Here is a 15,106-nt window from a genome sequence, read left to right as displayed (position 1 = left end):
ATGGTATCTCCAAGATCCATTGAATCAAGATGGATTTCAGCATCTAGTATCCATGATAAATAATTGTTTACAGATATATCAAGAGTATTGAATTCAAGATGAGAGAGTTTCGACATAATGAAAATTTGTTACCTGAGTCTTCCTCAAAATTTGATCAGAGTCTCGTGCTGATAACGTGTTGTGAAATAAAAGATATATATAATAGAGATGTATAAATAGAAGACTCTAGTATTAAAATAATTAGCTCAATAATAATTTATATATATATAATAATATTATATGTTGTAATGTGTATATATATACAAAGATAGAAAGAAGTATTAAAAATAAAGAGAGAGAGAATCGCATTTGTTTATTGTTACAATCTCAATATAATAAAGATGATTAATATTGCTATTAATATTATATGTAAAGAGTAATAGAAAATAGAATTTAAAATACTTATAAAATAAAAGAAGAGAAAGAATTGTAGTAGATATATAAAGAGAAGGGTATTTGATTGTAACATAAAGAGAGAAGTGATTTTATTATTACTTGCTTGTGTTCTGTACGTAAGGTTATGAAGCCTTATTTATAGCTTCACAAATTCAACTTTCATTAAAGTTGGTCTACATAATAAACTCAACTTTCTCTCTTAAAAATTTCAGCTGTCCGTATCATAAATAGGCATCCATCTGTTATTCTTATCACAACAACTATATATTAAGGTATTATTTTTTGAGGTAGTATATATATTTTTTGAAACAAATGACCTCAACACAATAAATTAAAACGAAAAAACAAAATAAACACATAAAACAACAACCAAATAATCAAAGCACGTATCAATACTAAGTTATATTTTATTATCATCTCCAACCTTGTTATCAACAATAAAAAAATCTATACCTCTTCACTCTTTATAGCTAAAAAATAACTTATTGATAATTTTCTGAATATATTTTTTTCATTTTAGAATATTCTTTTATTCTTTTTCACCCAAATGTTTTAGATAATCGTAAAAAAACACATTAATCTCTTCTTGCACTCTTTCTTTCTATTTGATATTTTTATCTAACTTTAAAAATATTCTTTCAATATTTTCAAAAAAGATTATTGTCTGCCAAAACCCGATATCCATGCATACTACACATGTTAAGTAAATTCGTAGCCAAAAAACATGTGGTGAATATATTCAGCATCATTGTTATATAATACACATGCATTATTTTTCTAATTAACAATTACGAACCAACTCAATCTTTTTTTTTTGTATTCACACTGTATATCAAAATAAATCAACCAAACAATTCCACTTTTGATGGTACTAATCCTTTTTAAATAGTCCTAATGAAATTGTAACTTGTTATGCCCTCTAGAAACGTTTCTGCTTGCAATACCTGCACAAATGAGTTAGTAAAAAATACACTTTGTCTATGAAACTTTCACGCAACTCTATCATCTCTGTCATTTACTAGCTTAACTAGCATTAAAGTATTATGTAATTGATTCATAAGTTCTAAATCCTATTGAAAAAACTTTCGCCTCCATTAGAATTTCCAAATCCACTCTAACCCCATCTTAAAATCTATAATTCTCTATGACAGATTTTCTTTGGTTTGAAACTAAGAAGAATTTTGAAAATCAATCTTTTAATGAATCACAAAGTAGCCAAATATCCTCTCAAAATTGAATTCTTCTTCTACCATCAACCTCCATAAATAAATCAATAATTCTCTTATTCATTATATATTATTTTTTAAATTATAACTAATAAATATCTTTTCATGAACTCTTTCTAGTAATAAAGGGTTAAGTACTGAAATCGTCCCTAAGGTCTGGGGTGAAAATCAAAATTGTCCCCGACCTTTTTTTGTTATTAAAATCATCCCTAACGTTACAAAATGTTATAAAATCGTCCTTTTGTCCATAAATAAAATTTTTCGGACAATTTTGCTCTTAAACAAAAATTAAAAAGTCTCTCTCCTTCACCACTACCCTCTGTATTATCATCAACCCTCTGCATTATCATCACCATCACCATCGCTACACCATAATCACCAACAATCCAGCATCACCAACAGCAACAATCAAAATCAAATCAACAAAAATTTCAAATTAAACAATTCAGCAATCATCCTCTGTATTATCATCAACCCTCTGCATTATCATCACCATCACCATCGCTACACCATAACCACCAACAATCCAGCAACACCAACAGCAATAATCAAAATCAAATCAACAAAAATTTTAAATTAAACAATTCAGCAATCATCAACTATAATTTCAGATCCCAAATTAGCAACAATATAAATTAAAAAATTTAAAAAAGAAGTACAAGATGAACAAGAAACTAGAAACCAGAAGAAACCACAACAAGAAGAAACCACAAGAAACCACAAAAAACCATAAACCAGAAACCACAAGAAACCAGAAACAAAAAACCGGCGAGGAACGGCGGTGGCAGCGGCAGCGAAGAGCGGCGGCGTCCGTGAAGACCGGTGGCGGCGGCGAGGACCCTTCCCCTTCCCCTCTTCTTCCCAAAAGCCCCCCTCCCCCTCTTCTCCCTTCGCGTTCCCTTCCCCCTTTCCCCGAGGAGCAGAGCGGCGGCGGTAATGAAGACCGGTGGCGGCGGCGAAGAGAGTTCCCCTTCCCCCTCTTCTTCCCGAAACCCCCTCCCCCCTCTTCTCCCTTCGCGTTCCCTTCCCCCTTTCCCCGAGGAGCAGAGCGGTGGCGGCAGCGAAGAGCGGCGGCGGCGGCAAGGAGAGAAGAAGAAGAAGAAGAAGGTGGTGGCGCGGTGCGGCAGGGCGGCAAGGCGGCGGGCGGCGGTGCGGTGGTGTGGCAGTCCCCTTCCCTCCCCCTTTTTCTCCCCCCTTTCTTTCTCTCCCCACCCCCTTCTCTGTCTATCCCTTTCTTTACTTTCTTTTTTATTTATTTTATATTTATTTTATTTTATAATTATATTTATTTTATTTTATAATTTTTTAATGAGAGGTAGTTTGGTAATAAAAAAAATTGGTAAAAATGATGATTTTAAAGTGTTTTTAAACGTTGAGGATGATTTTAATAACAAAAAAAGGTCGGGGACGATTTTAATTTTGACCCCAAACCTTAGGAACGATTTTAATACTTAACCCTAATTTTTAAGTAAATAATAACTTATTAGAATTCAGATTATTATAGAAATAAGTAAAAATTCACTTAACAATAATAAGAATAATAAAGTGATGTTGAACAATAATCTCACTTTGAGATTATATAAAACCCAATATGATTTGAGAGAAGAAAATACTTGAAAATATAATACAAACATGTAATTCCTCTATTTTAAAATATTAACAAAAAAGTAAAAATAACAATTATTTTAAAATGAATGAGATATTATATTATTAATATAAATGTTAAAGATGAAAAAAATACTTATACACAAAATTTTAGTAAACTTTCAACTTGAGATGATAATATGGATAATGTGATATTATCACTTTAACTAGGTGAAGATACTCTTGCTCCCAAAAAAAAAAATGAATATTTTAATTTGTGATAGTTGAATCTATTAACAGTTAAAATAAGATTTAGTAGAATAAATATGACAATTTTACTATTTTTGTGTGTCTAAACAAAAAAAAAATAATACAAAGCAAAATACATATTTTAAATCAGACATAACTTTATAAGACTCAGACCAAATAATATTATTGGAATTATTTCTAACTTCATATTTAGCCATTCAATTCACAATTTTATTTGCTTCACTATATATCCAATCAAATTACATGCACCAGGATCTTAATAACAACTTGTGAATCTTGTTAACTAAATCACCAAATTTAAATTTATATCCATCAGGAGAGTTATGTAAAAGATGAAGACAAACAATTCGTTTTAAACATTATGTCTCTCAATTCGAAATCTCAAGTTAAAATAAGGCCATTTCAAACTGTAAAAAACTCATATCAAATGATAGACTAAGAAAGAGAACTATAAAAACAATTCGCAATCTAACTCCCTTAGAATTTTTAATAAAACAACTAAATTAAGTCAAATTGAAATCAGTAAACAAATTAACATCACAATTAACTTTAAAATTATTACCTATATAAAATAAAAAAAAATAATTTCTAAAAGTTCTAAAAAATTATATTTATTTATATATAATTTTAGATCCATAACCGTACTTTTAATGAAAACAACTATGTTATAATTTGTCTAATAATTTTTAACTTATTTTTCTATGACAAATTTACTATGCTTATCAATAATTATTTCTCGCTATTTGTTATAATGGACCGAGAAGTTATGGTTGTTATCTATTTCGCATTATTTTTGTTTAGAATTATAAAGTAAAGAATGTAATAAATTATTTTACAAAATATGGTTCATTTAATAAATATTACATAATAAATAAATAATAGAATATATTGATTTTTTCCAATGGAAATGAGATTCCAATTAGAATTTGCCAGTTGCTCTAAATTCCCTAAACCAAAAATGCCCCCCTGAGTCACGCAAAAGACGATATGTACGGCCAGGATTCTGCATATCCAAAGGCATCTGCTGCGCCAAGCTGCAGAAGAGTGGCAGTGAGGGTATTACAGTAAATACAGTTCCCATTGTCACTCATCGTCGTTGTCATTGTCATTGTCATTGTCATCTTCATCCAGAGGCCCCCACCATATCGCAAATGTGTTAAGACAATAGAGAGAAAGAGATCTTCCAAAAGTTTTGTTGGGACTTGGGAGTGTCTTCAAAGAAAGCGCTCCCAAAAAAATTCAGCACCTTTGAATTCAAGATAGATATACAGATAAAGAGATTTGTATTTATTCAAATAATTATATGTGAAGAAGAATAAGAAGAAGAAGCAAGAGTCTCGGTGTGGGAACCGAACCGAACATGGGAAGAGCCTTCGTTTACGTGATTCTTGGCGGAGGCGTGGGTGCTGGCTATGCTGCTCTTGAATTCGTCAAAAAAGGAGTCTCTCATGGCGAACTCTGCATTATTTCTGACGAACCCGTGAGATTAACAATTTTTCTCTTCTTTTATGGTTTCGTTATTATAATCATCGTCATCATCATCATTATTATTGTTTTCGATGGATTTTGCGTTTTATAAGTTTCCTTTCACACTGGATGGATTTGGTTAGGTTTGTATCTATTGTGGATATGGAATATTTTATTTATTTAATTTATTTATTTTGGTGTTGCGTAAACTTGGAATGCATTCTGCTATTGCTTTACCATTAAATGTTGTGGTCTTTAATTTCTTTGGTTTTGGTTCTCACATGTTGATTGTGTAATTCCTCCGGCTATGAGTAATTTCGTTGAAGTGAATGGAGTAAACCATCAGTACCTTAAAGATTTGGCGCTAACAAAATAGACCTGGAAAGAATGAAAATTCCTCATGGCTCTCGAAAGAATATCGAAGTTTGACAAAATGTTTATGGGTGGGATATCATACATACTTCTTATCAGCTGTCTTGGATTGACTCAGGTTGGAGAATTTCGTCAAACTTACATAATTTTGGGGGTACACAGGGGATCCAGCTCTTTTGGATCCATTTTTTGTAATCTTTCCAATAATGTTTTGGTGGTTTACTCAAGTGTGATATTCTTCTGCTGGGATTATTGCTCTTAATGATGTATTAATAGCTATTTGTTTATTTGTGGATGGTCCTCTGGATTGATATTTATTCAGAATTCAGTAAGGAAATTGTTGATTAATATTTGCTTGCATTTTTTCTTAGAAGTAGTAATGAGTATATGTGAGCCTTCATTTCTAAATATGTAAATATTCTGAAAGGCCTATTATTTCAGGTTGCTCCTTATGAGAGACCTGCACTAAGCAAAGGATTTTTGCTTCCGGAAGGTAAATAGTCTCACGATACAAACCTCCTTGTGAATTTCTTTAAGAGCAATATCAAGACAATATATGTCTGAACCTTTGAATCTACAAAATTATGTTAAAAATATCACAGCAAACTTATATGATTTAATACAAATGAATTTTTTTTATCTGTAATGAGGAGGCTAATATATAAGCTTTATCACAGTCTCTTGACTGTTTTTGTTTACTTTTAGGGAACAATAACTGTACCTTTTAGTTTTGACTCCTTGTGTGATTAACAATGTGCCATCAATGCATTTTCCAAAATATGTAAAATGGATTTATGCAGGTAAACTTGATTGAATTTGAAGTTAGGACAATATATGCTTTAGGAAATTTGAATTCTTCATTTTTGAGATGGATGATGCTACATATTTCTGCATTGCGTTTCTTTGTCTTGTATTTTCCTTTACTTTGTCTGTTAACTTTTTGGCTTTTTGCAATGATCGGTTGCTGAAATAGTGTTTTAACTTACAGCTCCTGCTCGGCTTCCATCTTTTCATACTTGTGTTGGTGCAAACGAAGAACGGCTAACTCCAAAATGGTATAAAGAAAATGGTAATTATATATTTCATGTCACGACATGGATTATTTTGCCTTCATGTAGTAATTTTGCAATCTACTTCCTATTTCTCCTTTGAAATAGTATGTATTGAATGCTTTCCTTGTCTGGCATTTGTTTTGTCTTGTTTAACATTGATCCAATCTGGTAGTTGATGCTATAATTTTTTTTTGCCTTGGTTGATCATCTTCTCATGCAACCTTTAGGGTGGTTGACACCTGTAGTGAACCCATGTTAGACAGTTGTTATATTCTTGGAAGCTAAATTTCACTTTTCTGAACATTATGTGTGGCTCATGTGATATCAGTTCATTTTCCTATTTTGTTTGTGAGAGTTTGTTCAGGTTGTTGCACCTACAATATAAACCTAGTTGATGAGAATATATGGGGATAAATTTGTATTCTCTTAAATAATTATCTAAATCTTTGACTCAGTAAATGATAGTTGTTATTTTCTGTCTTAATTATCTAAGTATTTTCCTCAGTAAATGATTGTTGTTACTGAAAAGAACAGTCATCATGCGATGCTATATTTTTGTTTAAGAAGTTTCCTTTCCTGAATATCTAATTCTTTCCTTTTTCAGGAATTGAATTAGTACTTGGAACCGGTGTTAAGTCTGCTGATGTGAAGCGGAAGACACTATTAACAACAACCGGGGAGACCATAAGTTACAAGATTCTTATTGTTGCAACTGGTGCTCGGGTATTAAAACAGATTTTCCATTGGGAATTTCCTACTTAAAATATTTTTTTTTCTTGGAGTATGCATGCTAATCTTGAATTTGTGCACCATATTTTCTTATCCACCATTTCGACTTGTCCTCTCCGTGAACTTGCTAAATGCCAATGTTAGAAAAATTTGAAGATAAATTCTCCAATCTGTTGAAGCAAATAGAATCTTTTCTCTCTTTACAGAAATATTTTTGTTAACATATTTGCAATTTGAATTTAGGCTTTGAAGCTGGAAGAATTCGGTGTGAGTGGATCTGATGCGCAAAATGTCTGCTATTTACGTAATATAGCAGATGCAAATAGGCTTGTCAATGCTGTGCAATCTTCTCCTGGTGGGAATGCTGTTGTCATTGGTGGTGGATACATAGGCATGGAGTGTGCAGCATCTTTAGTGATCAATAAAATTAACGTAACCATGGTCTTCCCTGAAGCACATTGCAGTAAGTACTTTAAAACTTGAATGTCTGTTAACTAAAAAATATGTTAAAAGAGTTATGTTAATTTGCATGTGTTACACTGAATAAAGAGGATGCTTGTTTTTCACCCTTGTGAATGAAAACATAACTTCAAAAACTGATATTCTTTTTAAACCTGTTTTGTTTACAGTGGCTCGTTTATTTACACCAAAGATTGCAAGCTACTATGAAGAATATTATAAATCAAGAGGAGTAAATTTCGTTAAGGGAACTGTTCTGTCATCATTTGATTTTGACTCTGATGGAAAGGTATTTAAAAATATATCTGTGGAATTCACCATGCATAAAATGGTTTTATCATTTAACAAAGTTTTCAGAAGATGCCCAGTAAGAAGATTTGATAAGTTGGCGGATATCACTATTCAATTTATATAGATATAGGAAGACCAAAGGAAAGATTATGAGAAAACAAAAAGAAACTCTTCGACCTAAATGGACTTCACAAAGATTTGGCTTTTGATAGAACGAGTTGTGCTGTTTGATCTAAGTAGCACATCTGTAGTTTTTGTTTGTGATACCAGAAGGTTTTCAGTGACATGGAAGACTGAAACTGTAAAGAAAAAAGATATATGTGAGGTTTGGTTGCGTCAAAACTTCCTCTAATTGAAGCTGAGTAAAATTGGTGTTTTTTGCTGGTAAACTTTCTCCAATTTTTTAATATTTGCTGTGTTGATATATGGTAAGCTTCTTGTTTATTATTTTGAATGTAAACAAATTAACCATAACCATATCCTAGATCCTAGAAAATTATTAGAAGAATCACTCCAAAATTGTGCATGGTTGCATGGGGCATCTGTTCAAGTCGAACCATAACTAACTAACTAACTTTTTACAGGTTACAGCAGTGAATCTTAGAGATGGAAGGAAGATATCTGTTGACATGGTTGTAGTGGGAATTGGAATACGTCCAAATACCGGTCTGTTTGAAGGTCAACTTACTTTAGAGAAAGGTGGAATCAAAGTAAACGGAAAGCTGCAGTCAAGCAACAGCTCGGTCTACGCAATTGGAGATGTCGCGGCATTTCCAGTCAAAGCATTTGGGGAGACTCGTAGACTTGAGCATGTGGATTCAGCACGGCAATCCGCAAGATATGTTGTTGCTGCTATTATGGAACCTGGTAAAACAGAGGAATTTGATTACCTTCCCTTTTTCTACTCAAGAGTCTTCACATTGTCTTGGCAATTTTATGGGGACAACATTGGAGAAGTCGTCTATTTCGGAGATTTTTCCGGTAGTACATTCGGAGCATACTGGGTAAACAAGGGCCACCTTGTTGGGGCATTCCTTGAGGGTGGGACTAAAGAAGAGTACGAAGCTGTAGCTAAGGCCACTAGGTTTAGGCCAGCTATTGAAGACTTAACCGAGTTGGAGAGGCAGGGTTTAACATTTGCAGTTACTGTTAGTCAAAAACAGTTGTTGTCACCACCACAGATTCAGGTGACCTCCTCCACAGACCTAGTTTTGGAGAAACCGTTATATGCTTGGCACGCTACGGCTGGGGTTATTCTTGCTGCATCAGTGGCTGCATTTGCATATTACTATGGGAAAAAGCGCCGCAGATGGTGAACCTTTCTGGAGAAGATTATTAGTTCAAGGGTGTCAACATATACTATATACAGATTCGTAAGCTGTAACATTGATAGGCTTAGGATATTTTGACATACGTAATTGTATCCGAATTACTGGACTAGAGTTGTTCAGTTCCATTGTGCATACGGTGTTATTGTTGTACCAAAACAACCAAGAAAGCAAAATATAAATGGCCATCCTTCTTCGGAAGATATTCTTGTAAGAGATCAAATCCATGTGTTTTCTTTTCTATGATCTATTGCTTAGGAGTTGGTGTTGGTCCTATATTTCTAGACTGAATTTTTGATGATCAACAAATGAAAAATATAATCTTATAAATTTTTTAATTTATTATTTGTGAATATGTTTCAACTTTCAAACATATTCATATTTTATAATTAGAGATGGAATTTTCAGATTTGTGAAAAACAAACTGTGAAAATATTTGCTAAGGATATTTTATTAATAAAAAAAGAAATTGAAACTCAAAATTAATTAGATAACGTATTAGTTTTAACCATAAACGATATTGATCATGGATTAACGAATATTTCTTTTAGCATTCTATGGACACCTTCTGAAAAATCATTTATTGCAAATCAGAAATGTACAAGACTTTAGAAGCGTATATTTATTACTTAACCTGAAACATCAAAATTATAAAATATGTTACTAATTTAATAAAAAATTTATATAATAACAAGAAAACATCTCACTCTAAACATATATCACATCTAGTATAACGTCTCTCGTAGTCAATTCACTCGTCGCTTAAACAAGTATCGTGAATTTAAATTTTATATTATATATGCAGCAATTTATTAGTCAATAACAGAGCTCAGATCTGCAACAAATTAATTTTTAATCTGCCAAACAATAAAATATCGTGAAAAAAAAAAATTGTTATATCATAAATAATGCATTTCTATGCGCTACTACATTTTATGAATAAAGTTTCTATTTAACTATGCAACTATAATTCCAATCTACATTGCGGAAATAAGAAACTTGAAAAAAGATTAACATGTATATGAATTTTATTTTCCTATCTAGCAAATGTATTGAAATACATTTAATTTTAAAGCTGTGTATTATAATGTATGAAGAATTAACTTGCTCATTCAAATGACTGACCATGTGTTTATCTTCGTTCAATTATTTAATAGAGTAGATAGTTAAATTAATTCTTGAAAGATTATGCGATTTTTAAATTAGTTTTCGAAAGATTAAATTAATCAAAATCGTCATCAAAAGATATAAAATTAATCATGTTAGTCCTTCCGTTTACTCTCCGTCCATTCTGTTACTAACGACGTTAAATTTTATTTATATAGCTATTAGTGTGACATGTCAGCAATACAAATTATTGTACAATGATTGATGACAAAATATATTTAAAGAAGTATGTCAACCTAATCCCTTTTTCTCCTTAAATTCCATTATTGTTGCAGCAACAAATTAATTTTGCAGAGGCCAAAATTGTTGTTGAACTGGATTATGGGTAGTATAACTGGAGGGCGCAGTCGGTCACTGTCGCAGTCACACGGTAGCAATGGTTCTAGCTCTTCACTGCGGATAAGGAGGAAGAACATGGACCAAATCTGCTTTTGTGGGTTGAAGACAATGATCAAGAAATCTGGGACAATAGAGAATCCAGATAAATTGTTCTATGTTTGTTCAAGATGTTGGGTGAGTTATAAATATAGTCTTCTTCAACCTCTTGATTATCTATGGGGTTTTTGAAATTTTTGTAACTTAATTTTTTGCAGAAGGACAGCCACTGTAATTACTTTAGGTGGGTTGAGAATAATGAGGATGAAGGATTAAATGGTACAAAGGAAAATGGTGAAATTGATGTAGAAGTGAAGAGTGATCTTGTTGATTGAAAACATAACATATCATGGAAAATGATGAGTTTGGAAGATGAAGTTAGAGCACTTAGGATGCAACTGTATTTTGGATTAATAGTTATCATTGTGATTATGTGTATGTTATTTAGTTCCAAGTGAAGCATTAATGGTCAAATTGTGGATGTTGTGAACTTTGTCAAATGTAGGGTCTTATGGTATATGAAGAAACTTTCAAAAAACATGTTAATATACCATGTTCATCTTAATTTAGTAATACAAAAGCTTCAACATCCACCATTTTTTTGACCATACCATAATTTCAGCAGATCACAAAAATAACACATAACATGAAGTGAAATAGTATTAGCATAACATAATCAATAGTTTGCCAGTTACCATTGTTTCAAATAGAAATAACAACATTGTTTTAAGATGATAATAACATAAAGTAGTATCATCCTCTTTAAAGTAGTATGCTCCAAAAGACTAACATCCGTATGTACTTCTATAAAGGCTACCATTACCTAAAGGGTCATATAAAAAGTAAGACTATCAAATAAACCACGGCTACTACATTGTTTATAAATGGCAACTTTTGGTCCTTACAAAATAGCAAATACTAAGCTCTATACATTATGTCTTCAAATCTTCAAGTCATGCTTTGTTTTTTTTCTTGGGAGGTTTGAACTTCGGAATTGGAACAAATGTCATCAAGCTAGCAACCTTCTTGGCCATTGCAGAGCTACTACTCTTGATGGTTTCAACAGATACAGTAATTGGTGTCGGAGCAACAGGCTTTGAAGAGGCATTTCCTCTTGCTTTGGCCTTGATGACATGGAGTTTTAAAGGCCTATCCCTAACTTTAGCCTGCATCAAACAATATTCATCATTAAAACAAACAAACATATTCATATTCAACAACGTAGGGTTATATTCAATAGATTCAACAGATTGATATTGAAACTGAATACAACAAGACAACTTGACAATCATTGGTTGAGTTATGTGATTGTTGTGTTAGTGGAAGTTGAGCATCCTGACTAATAGAAATTTCAGTCCATTCTTCTGTGTTGGCTGTTGGGATTAGAAGGAGTGTCTAAATAGGATGAGTGTCAGCTACACCATCTACACCAAGGACAGGAGCACCATCTGCACCAGGGGTAGGAGCACCACTTGGTGGTGGCACAACTGTAAGCTGCAATTGCATTAGCTTTGCCTTTTTTTAAGCATCCTCTTGCATTTTCTTTTTGCAAGTTCTCTTGTTGTGACCCACCTCTCTACAGTACATGCACTTAATTGGATTATACTTTCTTTTTATCTTTGTTCTTATGATAGTGGGTCCTTCATCCTTGTCCTTTCTTCTCTTTATTGTTGGTCTTTCTAGTTTGGGTTTTATTGGTGGTGGAACAGGTGCAGGTGAACTAGTTTTTTCCTACAATTCTTGTCCCTTGACGGGATTTACATTGTATCGATAAGTTCTTCACATTGAATCTTATGAGAAAACACACTTTTCAAAAATTGTCTTAATCTAAATTATATGTCACGTATTCAAAATTAGGGTAATTGACAAATCATGTATGGTGCTGCACACTTTAAAAACCACTATGTTTAGTCGATTCAAAAAGTCATGTGAAAGAGTATTCAATCATAATTCGAATATTAGTTCTGTCGAAGTAACAAACAAATTCAAAACGGGATTAGTATGCCTATCGACACTACTAATCCTTTAGGGATGAAGAATGAAACACTCAATTATAAAACATATCAATGCAATACTTTAAAATAGAAGAAAACTTAGGTTAATAATTCATGGAGACATAAACAGAGTTCTTAACCCTTTGTAGAGGAATTAATTGCTCATGGTGGATGCAAAATTAACAATAAAACTAAGACGAAGGAACCAGGTGTTAGCTGTGAATGTAATTCACTTATTTATACTTAGGTTTTCTCTAATTTAAATTCAAAAACTAAATCCTATCTTAATCAGAATAATTGAGATAGCTTCTAATTCAAATAAAAGAATCAAAACAGAATTAAATTGAATCCAATTCTAATCAAAACAAAATCTTCTTCAATCTTCAAATGAAAATTAATTCCTTGAGGTTGGACTTTGGAGAAGTCATAGCTGGCGTGGCACGCAAGTTGACTAGTGTGTAACTGGGCCTAATGTTTTGGGTTAGGCGTGGCACGCTCACCAGCAACGTGGCACGCCCTTAGTGGGCTGAGCCTAGGGTGTGGCACGCCCACTGCTTGGTTGTTCCCAGGGGTTTGGATTTCTTTTCAAGTGTGGCACGCCCATTCTTCATGTGGCACGCCAACTTTGTTTCTTCATGGGCATGGTACATCCTTCTTGATGCGTTACACGTTAGTCCTGGCACCCTTCATAGGGCGTGGCATGCCCGGCTTCAGGCATGTAACGCCTCTGCTTCTTCTCCCAGGGTGTGGCATGCCCTGCTCCCAGCATGGCCAGCCTTGCTCCAGGGCTTTGCTTCTTGATAGGGCGTGGCAGGCCTCCTTGCTGCATTGCATGCCCTTGCTTCTTGATTCCAGGGCATGGCACGCCCTGCTCCCTGTGTGGCACTCCTGGCCTCAGCTTACTTACATGGCTTGGATTCTTACGTACCATGCTTGCTCTTTGATTATCCTCTCTTTGCTACTTGATTTTCACCTCTTTAATCTTGTATTTACTTAAAAACACTTTGAAAATACTAAGTGGCAAATGATATTTAAAAATAATGAGATTAAAGACAGATTATGTAATGAAACCTACGAAAATACGAAGAAAACATAAGAAAAACCACTAATGATGCAAACGCATCAACCCTAACATTACAAATAACAACAATAGGTTTCCAATGATCACAGAAACCCGATAATGAGAAGATAAGGACACAATCAATTTCGAAAAATAACGAAAAACAGGTAACCTACCTCTCACACAAGGCGATGGCGTGCCCTCTTTGCTTGACCAACGTTCTCGCGAAGCTGTCACCTTCAACTCGAAAACAATGTCGTCGTCAGACTGTACTAAAGGACGCCGTTCAATGCTTCTTCTTTATGGAGGTGAGAATCGAAGAAGAAGGATGAAATTATAAAGAGGTTTTGCTCTAAGAAGAAGGATTGAAAATTCCTTTCATAGGAAAATTCAGCCGCTCATATATGAATCAAAGTCACAGATCATTAATTGAATGGGCATTCACATCCATATCATAATACTCCCCTTTGGATGTCCATTTAGGATTATGCCTCATTAAAACCTTACTAAAGAAAAATCTAATGAAAAAACTTTAGTGAAGAAAAAGAGTACAATATCATTTATGATGGGGACTGCCTCATTAAAAACCTTGTCAAGAAAAACTCAAAAAGGAGAAAAATCTTACCAAGAAAAAAAGAATACAGTCTTCCCCTCTTGCCGACATTATTTTATATCTCGAAATTGGTGTATCCCAATCCGATGTACCAATCTTTCAAATGAGGATTTTGGAAGTGACTTCGTAAATAAATCTGTCAGATTATTGCTTGAGCAAATCTGTTGGACATCAATTGTTCCTTGATTTTCAAGGTCATTAGTGAAAAAAAAATTGAGATAAAATATACTTTATTCTATCACCTTTGATGTATCCACCCTTAAGTTGAACAATGCATGCTGTATTATCTTCAAACAGAACAGTTGGAGCTATTTTTCTACCAGCCAGTCCACATGATGATAGAATATATTGGATTAAACTCTTGAGCCAAAAACACTCGCGACTAACTTCATGTATCGCTAGTATTTCAGCATGATTAGAGGATGTTGCTGCAATCATCTATTTTTTGGACCTCCATGATATAGCTGTACTACCATATGTGAATAGGTATCCTATTTAAGATCTTCTTTTGTGTGGATCAGACAAGTATCCTTCATCTGCATGGCCAACTAGTTGTGACTTGGATTCATATGGATAAAACAATCACATATCAATCATTCCATGAAGATATCGAAAGATTTGTTTGATTCTATTCCAATGTCTTCTAATTAGAGAGGAATTATACCTTGCTAGTAAATTCATAGC

General features: G+C 33.3%; 1 protein-coding gene across 2 annotated transcripts; it reads left to right on the top strand.

Moving 5' to 3' along the window:
- The first annotated feature begins 4,553 nt into the window (after positions 1 to 4,553).
- Positions 4,554 to 9,436, top strand: LOC107605336 (monodehydroascorbate reductase 4, peroxisomal). Of its 2 annotated transcripts, none has more exons than XM_016307190.3 (7): positions 4,554 to 4,995; positions 5,796 to 5,847; positions 6,343 to 6,423; positions 7,011 to 7,129; positions 7,379 to 7,598; positions 7,765 to 7,883; positions 8,470 to 9,436. In XM_016307190.3, the coding sequence occupies exons 1-7, from the start codon at positions 4,876 to 4,878 to the stop codon at positions 9,199 to 9,201; spliced, it is 1,443 nt and encodes a 480-aa protein (XP_016162676.1). In that variant the 5' UTR covers positions 4,554 to 4,875; the 3' UTR covers positions 9,202 to 9,436. The 2 variants fall into 2 exon arrangements, with proteins under 2 accessions (XP_016162676.1, XP_020960631.1); XM_021104972.2 differs by having other exon boundaries at positions 4,760 to 5,472.
- The last annotated feature ends 5,670 nt before the right edge of the window (positions 9,437 to 15,106 follow it).

Source organism: Arachis ipaensis, chromosome B6 (genome assembly GCF_059453495.1).
Source record: "Arachis ipaensis isolate K30076 ecotype BB chromosome B6, ASM5945349v1, whole genome shotgun sequence".
Taxonomy (NCBI): domain Eukaryota; kingdom Viridiplantae; phylum Streptophyta; class Magnoliopsida; order Fabales; family Fabaceae; genus Arachis; species Arachis ipaensis.
The sequence above is the reverse complement of the archived record's forward strand: the minus strand, read 5'-3'. Positions and strand labels throughout refer to the sequence as shown.